The sequence below is a fragment of the Mytilus trossulus genome, chromosome 2, assembly GCF_036588685.1.
Source record: "Mytilus trossulus isolate FHL-02 chromosome 2, PNRI_Mtr1.1.1.hap1, whole genome shotgun sequence".
In the NCBI taxonomy this organism is placed as follows: Eukaryota; Metazoa; Mollusca; class Bivalvia; order Mytilida; family Mytilidae; genus Mytilus; species Mytilus trossulus.
The window spans coordinates 51,151,529-51,170,802 of record NC_086374.1 but is presented as its reverse complement, the minus strand read 5'-3'; the positions used below and the strand labels follow the sequence as shown (position 1 = coordinate 51,170,802).

The following is a 19,274-nucleotide window of genomic DNA, read 5'->3' as shown; positions in this document are numbered from 1 at the left end:
GCTTTCTTCACTATTTTAATCTGAGAGTCACTGGTGAGTCTTGTGTAGACGAGGCGCACGTGTGGTATATCTTATTACAAGCCTGGTACCTTTGATAACTATTTGCATGCCGAAATGTCCTACTGTAATGTTAATTTGTGAATTTCTCTGTCAAAATGGGCTTGCATTTGCTTGCACTGTAGTCCTGTCATGTAATATTGTCATTTTAGTGTTATATTTAGCATTGCCATAACAGCGTGAGGTTCGACTATCCGCAAAACCCGATTCAGCCTACCATGTTTTCTTGACATGTCCTGTACAACGTCAGGGAAATGACAGATCTTATCTTATAGTTCGTCTCTGAGTGTGTTGCATTGTTCTTTGTTTTTTTTTGTTGCACTTCAGTGTTTCAATTGTGTCGTCGTTTTCCTCTTATAGATGATGTGTTTACCTCAGATTTAGTTTGAAACCCGGATTTTTTTCTCTCAATCAATTTATGACTTACGAACAGCGGTATACTAATGTTGCCTTTATTTATCTTTCATCAGCTCTTGCTGTTGCATTTTATAAATATAACTGATTGACAAACAACGCCTCCTTTACAAACAAAGAGAAATATGATATATATATATAAATGTTTTGTTAGGTTTACCTACGGGTTCCCCGATCTGATCAGAATGTTCTATCGCATAGAGACAATTGAGAAATTCTAACAATATGAATACCGTTTGAAAGCAATCAATATGAATTATCAGGAGCTCTTAACTTAAAAGAAAAAGTATTGCAGAAATTTAGTAGAAGTTAAGCTCTTAGAAGTTCGATCCATATAAATGTTGAAAATAAGCTGCACGAATCTATAATTTGACCTTGCCAAAAATAGAATGACATATGCAATTTTCCATTTCAGGATTTGATATTTATCTAAATTTCATTGTGAAAATTTCACAGTTAAAGCCGTAAAAGGAGTTCATATTGGAAATTGCATTGTCTAAATTAACAGCAGTGCAAACTTTTAGAGTTTGTGCTAGGTTTTGTATTTTTAGTTGTTTGAGCATATATGAGCTGGATAATTTAACAAGTCTTTCCAAAGAACCTGGTCTGCATTTTGCCTCTTGCAAGACAATATGGACACAACTTCAAAATATTCGACAAAGTCATTGATATTAAATTTGCATACATAAAACATTATTGAATTAATTTCACTTTGCAGTATCGACATATATCTAAATGGAAATAAATGAATTTTTGAAAAAAAAGAATAATCTTCGAAATGTAGCGGATGTAAGAGAGAGTTAACCATCAAGCCTACATCTTTATAAAATGTTGAATGTATAGAAAAGTTCTGTGTTCAAGATTTGATGACTAACGAACGCGTATCATTATTCGAACTAAACTTAGGCCAGCAAATATAGTCATTGCATTTATTCTTAAATCTAAACCTGAAATAGAGAAATGACAATTTTCAGTATCAGAAAATGGATGACGTTTTAACTGTTCGTTAAAAAATGCTTGTTTCCACTGAAGTTTCCTCCAACTTCATATGAAAATTTAGATGCATTATATAATCCACCATTTTCTACATTTGACAATGCATGTACCAAGTCAGGAGTATGATAGTTGTTGTCCATTCGTTTAATTAGGGAATTTCGGTTTTGAATTTTCCTCGGAGTGCTGTATTTTTGTGATTTTACTTTTTTCCCATCCGTTACAACTATAAAGTACATGTTAAAAAACATAAGTTATATACCACAAAAATAAAATTCAAATTCGTTCTGAAGAAAATTTGAAGAAAGGAATTATGCGTTACTCAAAGATAATAGCAACTTTTAATTCACAAGAATAGTTCAGAATCCTAGACATGTACACATACCCGAATAAACATTCTTAAGGACGGTTATGAGGAACAACCTCTGAATTTGACTTTGCATAATGTTTATGGCCACAACAACTAATTGGTTAACTTATACGACGTGTTGAATTTAAACAGGGATACACTTTTTTGTGACAGTTAATACTCTGTTATTTTGCTAATTCTAATGTTGTCAGTTATTATAGACTTCACCCATTTGGTATTTACTGAAGAGTTCGGTATTTTTTGTTTAAATATTTTGAGAATCTTAGATCTAATGACAACTGTATAACCGTCTTGTCTAAACAAAACCTTATATAATCTATACGGTTTGGGCTCGCTCATTGCTGAACGCCTTACGATAACCTGTACTTTTTCATCTTATATCTAATGACAACGGTATAAACGTCTGGTCTAAACAAAACCTTTTATATATTTCTATACGGTTTGGGCTCGCTCATTGCGGGACGCCTTACGATAACCTGTACTTTTTCATATTCTGTACCCTAAGTCTTAAAAGATAATATATTTGTCCAACAGACAAGCATATCACATCTCCTTATTCCCATACTAATGAACTATTTATACTCTTTTTGACGAAGATACAGCTTAAGAAGATCATAAGTTCTAGAACAATTTCAGTTGTAAAGTTTTAAATTTGACATCTACAGTTAACACCCGTTGAATCTAGAGTTACGATTTTATATTTCGTTTGAGTGCCTAAGAATTTTATAGATTGTGACCATATTCTGTAAAAACTAATGTTTTACACTAACCACTGTTCATGATTTGTTGAAGATCATCGTCGTTTTTGCCCAAGAGTACTCCCCCTACGCTGACACTAACACTACTAGTCTCAATCCCACTTTCATCGCCTGAAATAGATAAACGTGGACGAAAAACCATTGATACATGTTAAAGAAAACGAAAATGTCATGATGACTTCCAGTAAATATTTAAAAAATCAATTCTAAAATGATAGATTAAAAAATTATGAAAGAAGTATTTGATTAGCACAATTTTTCATCAGATGGAACCTTACCAATGACGACATTAGAGGTCTTTGAAGCTGATAAAAAAAAAGAAATTCGTTGGCAATCTTTCCATTTGAGTCTCGAATACTTATTATCTAAAACAGATATTATTTTTTGTTTTGTTGGCTTAAAGTGTGCTTAATGAATTCCATATAATATCAACTCACTGTCAGTATCATTACTGTGATGCATTGGAGAAGTTGTCTGGTATCTTGATTGTTCTTCTGTCTCCCGTTTTGGTTGACTGTCAGTATCATTACTGTGATGCATTGAAGAAGTTGTCTGGTATCTTGATTGTTCTTCTGTCTCCCGTGATGGTTGGTCCTCGGTTGATGAATTTGTTGATGCCTCCATCATCTGTGTTGTGAATTCTTCGGAGAAAAATATAGAAAATGTTGTTTGAAGTGAAATATGAATACGTTTTTTCGAAAGATATCTTCTCAATGATACAAAAGCGACTACTCGAGTATTCAATATTTAGAACTGTAAATATATATTTCAATTTTGATGATAGTCGTGAAATATAAGTTGTTAAGGATACAATTTAGATTTAGATAAAAAAAAAATCTAATTCCACTAGAATAAAAATGATTTTCGGCTTTTGATTCTAAGAGTAAAACAAGTATTCAAAACACATCCAAATGTCACTTTTTACATCACAATACATATGACATTCAAAACAAGGACACAAATGAATAATTTAATTTATCGAAATAAAACCAAAAGCGTATGCAATTTCGTAGTAAACGAACAATTTCATAACCTCAAATACTTGATTCAAAACAGGTGAATCATTCTTGTGAGAGAGACTACCTTCTGGGTTGCAAGTTGCAGGCGATTCGTCGCTTTCGTCATGGCAGTGTGGTTTCCCATCACACATCCAATCTGGTCGGATACACATGCCATTTTTGCATTTAGACCCACCTGGACATATCAAACCTGCCGAAAACATTGTATGTGCATAAGTAAATAAAAACTTGAATGGTTCAAATAATCTGACTTAGGTCAACATCAATTTTAACTTTTATTGGCCATGTAGTACATTGTGTCTGTTCCTCAAGATCTTTTGTACAGAAGAAACTAGACAGGGTCTAAATGATGTCTGAAAAACACGTACAACGTTAAAAATCTACTTTTTGTCTGTGTCACTTTAAATTTCGTTTTCATGTTTACCATGTATAACTGTCATACTTGTGATATATTCAGAAAACATAGGGCCGGGCACCACTTTACTTTTCATTTCAATTAACGGGTATTGGATGATTCAACAAAAAAATTTCTTACTAAAACATTTCAAGAAATCGCAATTGAAAATGAATACACATTCTTTTGATTAGACATTTTGCGTTCATTCCATACACTTAAACTTTAATTCCACAATTTTTAAATGACTTAATCTCTTGAAATACTAATCTTTGTGTACACTTAAACAATCTGTCATTGGTTCATGTTTGTCATATTGGTTTTTCGTAAAGTGTTTTGTTTTAAATTAAGCCGTCAGTTCCTTCAATTGGAATATTTTGTATTTTTCATGTCGGGGCCTTTAATAGCCTACTATATAGCGGTTTGATTTTGTTATTTCTGAAGACCGTACAGTTGCTTATATTTGCTCACATCAACTTCATTTGAACTTTGGTGGTTAGTTGTCTCATTTGCAATCATATGACATTTCCTTATTTGAACATTTATTATTATACACCTTCACAATCAGGACACGTATTTTGATTACCATAAAACCTACCCGATATACTACATCTTGTTTCGTCTTCGCCTCCGTCACAATCATTATGTGAATCGCACAACTTTTCAAAAGGAATGCATTTTCCGTCGTCACATTTAAACTTGTCAGTACAGCCTTCTATGGAATAAATAAAGAACAGATAATTTAGTTAAGACTTATATATACGTTTATACAGATTTATTCATACTGAGTGGTAACTGTTTAAAGTAAACGAATGCACATTAAGAACAGAGAGTGAATTAAGTATTTTACAGCACTATTTGAAAGCATTCTATACATTTTTGTAACATTTTAATATTTTTCAAAATGATTGTATGGGTTAAAATAAACGATTATAAATATTTCCTGACTAAAACTGTACCCATAAACTGTTTTATTTTAATGTTATATAGTTATGCTAATGTGTATTTCATTGTCCTGAATGTTCTTGTATTTAGTTGTACTGTAATCCTGTCTTGTAATGTTGTCGTTTTAATGTTATATTTAACATTGCCATAAAAGCGCGAGGTTTCAATCGACCATTTTTTTTCTTTAAAAGTCCTGTACCAAGTCAAGAAAATGGTCATTGTTATACTATAGTTCGTTTTCATGTGTGTTACATTTTAGTGTTGTGTTTCTGTTGTGTCTTAGTTATCCTCTTGTATTTGATGTGTTTCCCTCAGTTTTAGTTTGTAACCCTTTTTTGGTTTTACCAATCGATTAATGGATTTAGAACAGCGGTATAATACTGTTGTCTTTATTTACCATTTCAGCGGCGTAACGGTTTTATATTCCGGCAAAACTTACTAGTAATTTCTAATAGGTACGATTTTTAAGACTTCTATCTTTCAGTGTAAGCTTGGTGGTAATTTATTTTAGTTTGGTGCAAAAACAAATGATGTATCAAATTAAAGAATATAAAATGAATATAAAGATACCTATCAAGCAAACATAATATTCTTCATATGCAATGCTGTGTTCATTTTGACAATCAATATTTGTATCACAAACCAAACTGTATGGTATACACTGATTTTCATCACATGTAAACTGACCGGGACAGTCACCTGAAAAATATCGTATCTTCAAATAAAATTAAATCATCAGAAAACAGCATTAACAATAATATCCGAACAACTGTGAGCTATATTTGCTTAGTTGTAATCCATTCGTTTGATGTGTATGAGATTTTGATTTTGCTATTTGATTAGGGACTTTCCGTTTTGAATTTTCCTCCGAGTTTAGTACTTTTGTGATTTTGCTTTTTACATTATTATGCGCCATTTTGTCTCTGTTGGATATTTGTCACATTGGAAATCAAACCACACTCTTATTTATATGATACTACGACTACTACTGTTGCTACTGATACTGAAACTTCTTCAACTATGACTTATTTTTGAACTATAGATTGATACAGACACCTTCAACCAATGCCTAAGATAGGAACCCATTTCAAAAAGGTTTACAAGATTTACAATGATCACAAACAATTTGATATGAACTGGTGGTTAAATGTATTTTATGTACAGTACCGTGTAAATATTTGTACTTATTCAAATAATTTTATTATACTACCGATTGATTGTAAATAGAGTAGTATAACCTGATCCTCATTTATAGTACTTTGTGAAACAATGAAAAAGGAAAACAAAACAATTAATAGCTCTCGTAACAGTAATAGTTTAAAGCAATTTTATGAAGTACACGATTTGAAACTTTATTCAGAAGAACAATTAGGGTCAACGATAAATAAAGGCAATAGTAGTATACCGCTGTTCAAACCCTTACATATTTCACCTACTCAAAATAGCAGATAGTTTGTACCTTGGGCGACTCCATAGCTTTTCAAAATGCTGTAATAGCGATCGTAACACTGAATATTGTTAGTTTATATTAAAACATAAGAATAATTTATGTTTTTTTATTTCAGTTTTGTCTGATTAACGCATGGAGCAATACTATATAATATGGGAAATAAGGTCAAATTAAGCATGTAGCTTGAAATTCTCATGTTCATCACACCGATAAACAGGCTTTTAACATATATATATATATTTATATAAAAGGATTATACTTTCATTATGTTTAGTCGTGTGCTATCTTTCAAGAGTGCAACAGATAAACTCATCATAGATACCAGGAGTAAATTTGGTATATACGACAGACGCACGTTTCGTCTACTAAAGACTCATCAGTGACGCTCGAATCCAAAAAAGTTTAAAATGCCAAAAAAAAGGACGAAGTTGAAGAGCATTCAGGATCAAAATTCCTTAAAGTTTTGCCAAATACAGCTAAGTTAATTAACAGAATTACAGCTTCTGATACAAATAAAAGTACTAGTGTATGAAATTATGAAAATAGCAAGAAATGAACGAAACTAAGTTTTACTTACTTGTGCAAAGCCTCATTACCATTATCCATATCGAAGCGGAAATCAGTCGTTGTATTGGTAACTATAAACAAAAATATTACACTCTTGAAAACTGTATATCATATAAAAACTTGTAACGATAACAGGCATAAAACATAATAAAGGACAGTCAAAATGTTATTTCGTCTTAAAAAGTGTTGTGATTACTATATAACTTGCCATTTTTGTTTTCTCAGTGGATTTGGTAAAGCTGTTTAACTTGTTGGGATATATTCAGAATTTATATATACACTACAGAAAATGCATTCTGGATTTGAATACCTGCCTAATCATATTCATCGAAATAAATAGATTAGTATGTTGAGACAGTTCATTTGTCACTATTCAATATACGTTTAATAGGAAACTAGCGCCTGAATTTGACACATCTGTATAATTGAATATTTGGAGTTTACATTTTATCAGGCCTAAACATTATTCAGTGATACAATCTCATGCGAAAAACCTATAATAAAATTATCTGTACTAAAACTGTGTGAAATTTTCTGAACATGAATATTTAAATTTAACTTTCGAATGGAATGTCTTATGTTTTGCGTAACGTCTTAAAAGTGTAAGATTTCTATTTGGCAGTATAGATAAAAATTGAAAGCATGCATATAGATGCTGGCATAGCTAACTTTATGATAATGGTTTTGCTCTTGTCGAATGCATTACATTGACCTGTTTAAAGTGCTTACATCTAAGGCATGTGGTTACAGGTCGCATATATTTAATTTTTTACGCCTATATTTTTATATATATATAAAATGATTGAATATAGTCAACGATAAATCTTACGGGGCGATGGATCATATAATTATCATACAGTACACTACAAAATGTAATGTATAACAAGTCCAAAAGGGTACAACATCACCATAAAATAAATGAACAAATGTTAGATATTAGGGATAAAAGATATTATTCAGCAGTATGATCACGATGTAAAATGAGCCATGTTAATCTATACTAATTATAAAACTATTACAATTGTGAAATTTATACAAAAATAAGCAGTTTAAGCGAACATCAGAGACGCTGGTACAGTTTAAAAATTTCCAATCACGACACAAAGACTGCAAAGATATGCCAAAATAAAAATAATAATTTGCGATATGAACTGTAATGTTATATCATGGGTAATCATACAATGAATTGCATGGACTTGTTTGAACCACTAATCTTTATGCTGTGACTCTGATTAACATGAATTTTCAATATACATTGAGTATTACAAGGGTCTAAATACATTAAACATATTCTTTTTTTTTAAATGAAAAAAAAATATATGATATTTAAACAAGAGGCTCTCAAGAGCCTGAATCGCTCACCTTAATTTTTGGTTTAATCTCTCATCAATGATTATTTTGGATTTTCAATTTATTTAAATGTTCTTTGAATTGTCCTATTTTCTTCAAAAGCAAAAAAAAAAAATCATTTTCTCCTATGTTCTATTTTAGCCATAGGAGCTATGTTTCTTGACATACAAGGAAATGAAATATAAAATTTATACTAGATATTCTGAAACCCTGAAACTCATTTAGCCTTAGTTTGGCTGAAATTGATACAGCAGTTTCAAAGGAGAAGATTTTTTAAAGTAAGTCAACATGATGAACAAATTGTGAAAAAAGTCTTTAAAGGGCAATAACTCCTTAAGAGGTTAACTGACAATTTTGGTCAAATTGACTTACTTGTAGATCTTACTTTGCTTAACATTTTTGCTATTAACAGCTTAATTGTATCTATAATAATATTCAAGATAATGACCAAAAATTGCAAAATTTCCTTTAAATTACCAATTAAGTGGCAGCAACCCAACAATGGGTTGTTTGATTCATCTGAAAATTTAAGAGGTGATAGATATTGACCTAATGAACATTTTTACCCCTGTCAGATTTGCTCTAAATGCTTTCGTTTTTGAGATATAAGCCAAAAACTGCATTTGACCCCCATGTTTTATTTTAAGTAACGGCGGCCATGTTTTTTGCCGGATCAAAAATCGCAGCGCACACTTTGTGCAGGATATACTAAGGAACAATTATGCTAAGTTTCATTCAAATCCATTCAGTAGTTTCAGAGAAGAAGATTTTTTAAAGTTAGCAAATATGATGAACAAATTGTCATTAAAGGACAATAACCCCTTAACGGAACAATTGACAACTTTGGTCATTTGTTTTATTTGTAGATCTTACTTTGTTGATAATTTTTGCTGTTTACAGTTTATCTTTATCTATAATAATATTCAAGATAATGACCAAAAACTGCAAAATTTCCTTAAAATTACCAATTAAGTGGCAGCAACCCAACAATGGGTTGTTTGATTCATCTGAAAATTTCAGGGCTGATAGATCTTGATCTTATGAACATTTTTACCCCATGTCAGATTTGCTCTAAATGCATTCGTTTTTGAGATTTAAGCCAAAAACTGCTTTTGACCCCTATGTTCTATTTTAAGTAACGGCGGCCATGTTTTTTGACGGATCAAAAATCGAAGCGCACACTTTGTGCAGGATATACTAAAGTACAGTCATGCTAAGTTTCATTCAAATCTATTCAGTAGTTTCAGAGGAGAAGATGTTTGAAAAATTGTTAACGACGACAGACGACGACGACGACGACGGACGCCAAGTGATGAGAAAAGCTCACGTGGCCTTTTAGGCCAGGTGAGCTAAAAATGCTATGAAAAAATTATAATTTTATCAAAGTAAAAATTTATCCAAATCATTGGATAGAAAGAAATTATGGTTACACTGTGTGAACGGTCGGACCTTTAATGTTCAATTCCTCACAGAAAAGATACCCTGTACAAAGTTGAGAGGCAGGTCACCAGGTTATATAACATTAGCCTAGCTTTCACATAAGTCTACCAGTGTTAATAAACTTATCGTTTTTTCACCTCCTTTGGAAAAAACAGGTAAACGTCTTTTTAATTCATTTCTGAGCATGCACCAAGATTAATTATTCTTAAACACCTTTGTGTAAACTTAATGTCGACTGACATACATTAATGTTACGTATTGGTTAACAGAAAATGGGGTTTCAACAATTTTGTGGGAATTCAACTTTTTGGGTAAGATTTATTTTGTTACCCTATTCAAAAATCTCGTTATTGTCAGAAGTCTTTTGAGTTGAAGAAGTGTGCAGTTTCTCTACTGAAAACTCTCGTTATTGCCAGAAAAAGTAAAGCTACAAAACTACTGAACTCCGAGGAAAATTCAAACCGCAAAGTCCTTAATTAAATGACAAAATCAAAAGCTCAAACACATCAAACTAATGTATTACAACCGCTATACTCCTGACTTAGTACAGCTAAAGAAGAATGCTGTTACTATAGTGATATCTTTCGTTATTGCCAGCATTACTTTATAGTTGAAGAAGCGCTTATAAGATTCAAGAGATCATATTGTAGCTAGATAAGGCAGAATTGATAGCGTATCTATATTTTAATCTGTTACAGTATTGCTACGAAAATTTAAGCTTTGACCATAGACGTTTGTTAATGATTTTGGAAAGTTCTGAAAGAATCTACATTGGACCCAATTGAATTATAGCGGCTTCTAAAAAAATCGATTTTAATATTGAACTCGAGTGGTAACATTCAACATTCGATTTGAACATTCAATATCCTATTTTTTGTTGAATGTGGTCAAATGAATGCTGAATTATATAAATGGAATGTAAGAAAGTTGAAGTTTTTTTAAGTTTATGATATATAATTCAGTTTTAGTTTGTAACCCGGATTTGTTTTCTGAGTACAACTACTGTTGCCTATATAAATATATATCATTGGATGTGTTTTCCCACAGAAAATATCTTGAAGAGCCCAAATAATTATACACTTTATAATTAGTAACGTTTTTTACAGGATGAACATGTTCTGAGCGGTGAAGTGCCACATTTTACTGAATGTTTTCGCACTACCATACCAATTTGGATACCAACAGGATGGCTTCTTGCATCATTTCTATACGAATGCTTTATTTCAAGGAAGGCTCAGAATCCACCCTTGGCAATAGGAACTATAAGCGTGTTCAAAACTGCAAGTATTTCTGACATTTTACTTTTTGGGATAATTGACAATTTAATTATCAAATAAATTTGCATTCCCCCCCTCAGATTTTATCATATAGTTTGATTGTTGTCTTATTGACATACAATCACTCCCTCTTTATAAAACATTTTTTGCATTCCATGTTTTGTTTATAACGTATATATTTTTTCTTTTGCATTACAGTTTTATTGATAACGTATATATTTTTCTTTTGCTTTACATGTTTTATTTATCACGTATACCATTCTCCATTTCTATTCTCAATTTTATCTAATTAATTCTCGAATCGAAAATTTTATATTTCCTTTTAAGGAACCGGTAACATTTCTATGTTTCAACACTAAACTACAACGAGAATCAATTATTGCCCCGTTTATCGGTCAGATATTCCTTTTTTTGTTTATTTTTTAGTCATAATAAACTTTAAGGAAGTTCTAACTATTAAAACGTTCCAACACAATAGCATATAATATTATATGATAATTTCATCTCATCAAAACTTAATAATAATAAAATCAAGAATTTTATCACTCTTTCTTTGTATATTATAAACGTTTTGATAATTCAGGTTATATGTGTCCTTCTGTTGGTGCTGAATCTGTTCTATTTGTGGTCCAATATCAATTATGGTTACAAATGTGATGATAATATATCTGTCCCTCTGTCGCTACTGGTTGGTCTTATACTAACTATTATGTGTTATGTAAGTATATTCTATATTTTAAACAAAACATACAATGTTTAACTTACTTTATAAAATAATCAATGCTGCATCCTTGTATGTTTTGTACCAATCATCGGTATCTTATTCACTGTATTATAACTGCTAAATATTGTAGAATACGGATTATTCTCTCGTGACTATTCTATGACAATAGATTATTTCATTCATCGTATTCACATATCTCGCTTCTTATTGTCATGTACGTCCATGGCCAATGACTAAGAAAACAGAAGGATAAAAATAACTATGAAAAACAATTGTGTCTGTATTTAATTTGTCTCATGGAGTGAATAAAGCACACATTAAAACAACTATTTCAGAGCTTTTTATTTATATTAAAAAACAAAAACTGTAGACTCTAAATCAGGCCTTGATATTACATAAACGTTATTTCCTATACAACACTCCCTCCCTAATTAGTCTTTTAAATTTTTTAAATGAGCATAAAACAATGCATATGAATGTTCTTACTGTGCTTGAACGATATATCATTCAACTGTATTAAAACTTTTTTTTTAGCTCTTCTTAACTATTGTAACACAAATCAACCGAAAAAAAGGAATAACAACATCTTGGTATTTATGGATATACTGGATATTTTCTGCTGTGTTGTATATTTTTACTCTTCAAAATGATATACAGCATCAGGTAACGTTTGACAATCAAAGTTACCACTTTAAGTTCTTAACCGTAAAAGAGGGTGGTAAAGGGTTATATCGAGAAACGTGATTGTCCATTTTTATTTCACGTTCAACGCGTTTTTTCTTTTTTATTAGATGTTCAGTCTTGCAAGACAGGTGCTTCGTTCAACGTGTTCTGCTTATTTGAGTTTACGTGCATTGTGACTTTCAAAAGCTTATTTTGCGTGTTCGGTATTTTGCAAATAAATTACAAACACTGGGCAGGGATCGTCGAGAAAACACTTTATTAAATTATGTCAAGTTTGTGAAAGGCGGAAAGGCCTATAATGTTGTTCCTTTATTTACATTTCAAAAGTTCAGAAGCTTGTCATATACTTTTTTAAAAGCCGTAAATCATTTTTATCATAAATGTGAATACTAAATAGGGAATATTATGTTAAACAGAGAGTTTATACATACAAGAGGAAAGTGCCAGTGAAATGATGTCTTATTTCAGGGTTTTTTTCAGTGCCACCCCTCCCCCTTTTACCCTCGTAAAAGTTGTCAACTATGCGCGCCTTTATTACGATTTACATAGACCGGAACCCGGCCGTTCTGGACGAGCTCGTATATCCTGAAGGCTTACTGAATATTTTACAATGGGAACAAACCTTATGGGTTCCTTGCACTATTAAAGTTCACCAAGCGTGTTCGGGATCGACATTATGCAGGATAACTAGAAATTATGTCGGATTAGAATTAAAATTGCCGAATGATTCATGTTATATAACATCATATTTTTTAATCACTGGCTCAACATGGTAATGGAAGTGAAGATTCCCCTAAACACACAATTTTTTTTCTACTGAAATGTAACGAACTCGAAAGTTGTCTATTCTAACAATGCATTACTTTTTAAATGTGAGATCTCGGTCGTCTGTCATCCGTTAACTTAACCAATTATATCTTTCTCTGAAATGATGAAGCCAAAGAACCCAATCTTGGCCACAGCCATCCTTTGGGGGCCTTAAACAAAACAAAAACATTTTCTATGATCCATATTGCAAACCAACATGATCGCCAAGAATGAAAACATAAATAAAAGGGTTTCATGCTAGTATTGTGTTTTGTTTTGTAAACTGTACTGATTAGTCAAAATCTAACGGACGGAAATGTTAAGAAATGGGGTTTAATCTCCGACAATAAAAGACAATTGTAGGAGTTTTAGTCCTTTTCTAAATATTCTTTCATTTTTTGCAGCCATCTTGTGTCAACAGCATTGTATCTTATATTATTTTCGGTTGTTTATGTCTTCAAGTTGTGCTATACAGTTTTGCTGAGTATCAACACAATAACAGCTACCAGCCTCTAGACGAAGTAGGTTCTTATCTTTTAAATGCATTTTCAAACGAACTCTGTTACATACATGATTCGTTTTATAACTTCTGGTGATAAATTTCATACTACTATTACCGACTTGGTAGTCTCAAGTTGATTCGAAAAGGAACATTAGAACATGTCTACTCGGCGTCAGAATAGATTAATGTTAATGGGTAGGGTAACACCTCTTTCTATTAACATTACGTCCAACTTGGAAGATACACCATTTAATGATATGTTTCATCATATGGATATAGTATAACAAAGCAGTTTAAATTTTTATAGCCCGTAATAAACCTGTAGTATCTACTGCTAGATTACAGTGTGTAAGCACCGCTGATATCACAAGGATGAGGGACTACTTTTCGAAATATTTAATTTCGAGTTTCAAATAGACTTTAAATACAGCTGGAAATTTGTAGTTAGTTTAGTTCTGAGCGAGTTCCCAAAGCGTTGCATTTGCATTAAAACTTATATCGCAAAAATATTTCTTGATCACTTATAAAATTAACTGCATACATCCAAATTTTGTTAACAATGACATACTGATAAAAGAAGACACAGCCGACGCTCTCGTTTGCTTACTTAAGACCAGTCAATCTATAGACAGGTGTTTTTGGATAAACTCATCAATGAAGTGTTAGTCCCATATCATACACTCAGTTTATTTATATATCCATTCGTTGACGCTGGTAGGTGATTAGAGCTCAATAATAATTATAACGGAATTCATCCTTATCACACACATATATATAATAGACTTTCAATATGCAAATCAAAATTTAAGCTCCGACCGATCAGTGAAATAACATTGGTAATACTTTAAACTATATAACTCACTTCTCACGTGGAAGAGTTCCTTTCGTTAATAGTTATCCCACAAGGACGCGGTGTGTCAGTGTAAGATTACCCCGATGGCCGGAGGCCAAACGGTGATCTAACACTGACACACCAAGTCGGAGTGGGATAACTATTTTACATCCCAGCTGTTTAAGATTAGACGAAAAACCATTTACAATTCATAAAATCTAGTTTAGAACGCCACACAACCATTATAATATACTTTATATATTAGTTTATGATGTATACCCTTTATGACCCCCGAACACGATGAGTAGATATCAAACAATGTCAACTCGCTCCATTTGCCAATCGGCTCACACTATATCGCCACTGTATAAGAAAATCGCCCCACTCTTTTTTACCGACTCGTCCAACTTTTGAAAAAGTGTAAAATCAAATTGAACAATCAAACTGACAACTCACTTATTAACGAAAAGGTTTAATACCCCCTGAATAAAGGTCTGCCAACTCGCCCACTTATAAAAAGATCTTGCTACCTTTAAGTATATTTAATTACTGGTAGTTCGTATACAGTCGTCCTGGTGTAGTGGTATGTGTCGTGGCTTGATATGCTTAAGGTCTTGAGTTCGAATCCGAGCATATACATTGGATTTTTTCTACGTGAATTTTGATAGATAGTCTTATCAGTATTATTAATTATGAGTTTTATAGTGAATTTGACATTCCCGCCAAAATGTTACAGAACAAGGGAGAGCATGCATAACAAAAACACTCAAACCTGGGTGATCTGGTAGGGGTGATCTGGCTCAGATCACCCCTGTTAGAACAAAGGAGCTGGGATGTAACTTTAAAGGCGATATATAATAGAATAGAAATAGATAAAATCAATATGTATTATCAATAATTTTCTTTCAGAATGTTTGCCCATTGCAGTATGCTTCTGTGATTTCCAAACTTTTCATCAGTTGGTTTACACCGTAAGTGAAAGGCATTAAGTTAAAATTTTAAAACAATAATTATGAAAAAATTAACATATATAAAAAACTACTAAAATGAAAATGAATTTGCGATATTTTACATTGTTTTATCCTGTCAAAGAGGATTAACCTCCGATCATCGGAAAAGTTTAATATATTATCAAGAATAGAGATGCCAGGAAACATTAATTAAATCGAATGACAGGAAAAATAAGTTAAATCGAATGACAAATTTATCGGATGCACTGATTTCCAGCTAAACCCTTATAATCTACACGATTTTTTTCACAAGCATATGCTTGTATTATGATTAATTTCAAATACGTATAGTCGATATCGAGGTTATATTCTAATGGATTTCTTTTATAGAATTATAATTATATGTTATAAACAAACAATTACTAAGACTAATCTTTGGAATCAAGAACAAGATTTGAAAGCAGAAAAGAATATCACAGAACTACAGTCACTATGGAAATCTGAAGAATTGAGCTTTGCACGCAGGTGAGTTGAACATGATTAAACAACTTATCGTTTATTCCATGACATTTATAACAATAGTCTTCTTTGTTCAAAACTTATATTTTAGCCCTGATGCTTCCATAACATGTTTGACAAATTCACAAAGATAACTTAATTGAATATGGATTTTTTTCTGTTTTTTCCAAGGAATTTTCAACATAATGTATCATATCTCAAAGAGTACAAAAGTACAAAACAACCGACTAACGAAGAGACTTCCTTACTACATCATGACAATATATTAAACGATGATGAACATTTAAAGAAAGTCCCATCACTTACTAGTTGTCTAATCAAGTTGTATGGGTTCGAATGGTTACGGATATCTTTATTGTATCTAGTAGGTAGTGGAGCTACACTTCTCAATCCTATCATTCTCAGGTAAGTTTAACTTACAAAAAGTACCGTCTTTCCAAAAACAGCCCCCACTAAGGGACCAAAATTTAAAATAATTACATTACATGTATGTAGTTTTCAAAGGTACCAGAATTATAATTCAGTACGCCAGACGCGCGTTTCGTCTACATAAGACTCATCAGTGACGCTTATGTCAAAATATTTATAAAGCCAAAACAAGTACGAAGTTAAAGAGCATTGAGGTTTCAAAATTCAAAAAAGTTGTGCCAAATACGGCTAAGGTAATCTATTCCTGTGATAAGAACATCCGTAGTTTTTCGAAAAATTAAAAGTTTTGTAAACAGGAAATTTATAAAAATGACCACATAATTGATATTCATGTCAACACCGAAGTGCTGACTACTGGGCTGGTGATACACTCGGTGACAAAAACGATTACCAGCAGTTGAATCGACCCAGTGGTGTAGATAGTTAGATAGTAGATATATATCAAAGGTACCAGAATTATAAGTTAGTACGTCAGACGCGCGTTTCGTCTACATGAGACTCATCAGTGACGCTCATATCAAAAATGTTCATAAAGCCAAACAAGTACAAAGTTGAAGAGCGTTTCATTATACACGTAATTATAATGGGCTAATATCAATCTCGCATCATTCTAAAATCAATCTGAAATGAAATGTTACTTTAATGATAACACGATATTTTTTAAGGGTGGAAAAAAGCTTTGACTGTGCGTACATCTTTAGGATGAAGCGCTTTCAAACAAAATGTACTTCAGTCAACGCTTTTGCACCTCAATAAATTTACAAAAAGAAGCATTCAATTCTTAGAAAATGTCAATACACCCATCTTCATGTTTCAAAGACAGAAACCGTTATTTATTAGTCTGTCACATATTACTTTGTGATTTAGATTTTTTTATTAGTTAAACGACATTAAGATTGCAATAGAAAGTGATGAAATAAAATTAAACAGTAAAAACTCATCAAAAATACCAAGCTCATAATTCAAGTCTTACGCTAGAATCGTCTACAAAGATTTACTATCGGTGTTCGAGTCAAACCAGTAAGAAAATGTGATATTACAATTTGTTTGTTCTACAGCTGTAATTTCGTTTCACCATTTTAGCCTCAAGTTTTTCTAAATAGACATTATTAATCGAAGTGCGCGTTTTGTGTAGTACATTTTACCGTTTTTGTTTTCGCGCAAACAATGTATAAGTAAAGTTGTTATCTTGTTTTTAAATAGCTTAATGTCAGTGATACATCTTTGTGAAGATAGGTGGAAAGTAGCAAAATGGCAATGTCATGGCAAAACCAAATGCACACTCAAGTTCATTAGTCGAACGCAAAATGACAATGTCATGACAAAAAAGACTAAAAACAACAAGAAGTCAACAAGAAGTCAACAAAACACAACATAGAGAAAAAATCAGGGGTATAATTAGGTGGTCCGGAAATTCTGATCTATTTACAGCTTCCGTCGTGTTCTCGTGTACGTGTAAATCTGGTATTAGGTCTTATGCGGTAGGTCACATGTAAATCGTCCTATTGTAAATGATTGAAAAAATAATGCATGTTACCTAGTCATTTTAGTAGTACACTATATCAGTAATATTAACTGATGTTTCCGAAACCATTTTAACAAAACTTTGTGGAACATATTTATAAAGAAAATGTCAAACTTGCTATCCTCAATAGACTTTGGCGAAAGAAATATCTGTTTTTAATGTTTTAGGGAAATTATACAGGAAGTTCAAAACGTTGATGAAAGAAGAACTTGGTATAGTGTTCTACTTGCTGTACTGTTTTATGTTGTATCTCAAATGAATTGTTTTTGTTTTCAACATTCTGAACAAATGATGTTGCGCTTGGCGCTGAAAGTAAAGACGTCACTCATCGGAATTATTTATCATAAGGTTAGCAATTATCAATAAAGATTATGTATGGCACCATCATTAAAACTAAATCATTACTTTTAACAATGACACAATGAATTCATATAAGGAAAAGAAATGATAGCAGAATACCGATCTCCAAGGTGTAGTTATAAAGGGACGTCCATTAAAAACAAAAATAAAAGTCTCTATCAACCAACGAAAACAAATGTAAACAGCTGTTATATTCCTGACTTGGTACATGCTTTTTTAAACCTTAATTTACAGCTCGCTAGAAAGAGAGGTTAATGTTCTTAAAATTGACGAACACTGATCATTGTAGGTCCTAAATTTGGAGACTGCATATATACATGTATACTAATGTAGATTAAAAATAACACGATTTGAAATTTATTTTGACGATACTTACTACTTGTTTTAGGGTTTCATTAAATCACTGCCAATATTAAAACCAGTGTAAATTAAAAATGAAAATGTTTAAATCTAACACTTATATATATATATTTATATACATACATAAAAAAGTCCAATATTTCCGGATAGCGCAAATATTATTTGATATTCACAAGTACTTTCATGTTTTACAACAATCTTCAGGTGAAAGGCGAATAATCGTAACTATGAGACGGAAATTTAGTACGTAACGTCATAAAACAATTACAAAAGGGAGATAAACGTTCTAAAGTAAATAAAGGCAACAGTAGTATAACGCCGCTCAAAACTCATAAATCCATAGACAAACAAAAATCGGGGTAACAAACTAAAACCGAGGGAAACGCATTAAATATAAGAGGAGAACAACGACACAACACTGAAATGTAACACACACAGAAACGGACCAAGCATCAGACAAAATCCCACGAGAATAACAAATATAACATCAAAACCAAATACATGAATTTGGGATAGACAAGTACCGTGACATGTCTTATCGCAATGTG

The 19,274-nt window shown here is 31.9% G+C and overlaps 2 protein-coding genes across 2 annotated transcripts in view; one reads left to right on the top strand and one right to left on the bottom strand.

Moving 5' to 3' along the window:
- Positions 1-2,599: 2,599 nt before the first annotated feature.
- On the bottom strand, positions 2,600-5,626 carry LOC134705835 (uncharacterized). Its single transcript, XM_063564550.1, has 5 exons — positions 5,521-5,626; positions 4,604-4,720; positions 3,676-3,801; positions 3,030-3,233; positions 2,600-2,703 (listed from the first exon to the last, which is right to left on the bottom strand). The coding sequence occupies exons 3-5, from the start codon at positions 3,761-3,763 to the stop codon at positions 2,600-2,602; spliced, it is 396 nt and encodes a 131-aa protein (XP_063420620.1). The 5' UTR covers positions 3,764-3,801; positions 4,604-4,720; positions 5,521-5,626.
- Positions 5,627-15,906: 10,280 nt separating this feature from the next.
- LOC134705834 (multidrug resistance-associated protein 1-like) overlaps positions 15,907-19,274 on the top strand; it is a 34,033-nt gene continuing 30,665 nt past the window's right edge. Inside the window, exons 1-3 of the mRNA XM_063564549.1 lie at positions 15,907-16,058; positions 16,224-16,457; positions 18,174-18,318. Coding sequence (XP_063420619.1) covers positions 15,907-16,058; positions 16,224-16,457; positions 18,174-18,318 — 531 coding nt within the window. The remainder of the gene's footprint in view (positions 16,059-16,223; positions 16,458-18,173; positions 18,319-19,274) is intronic.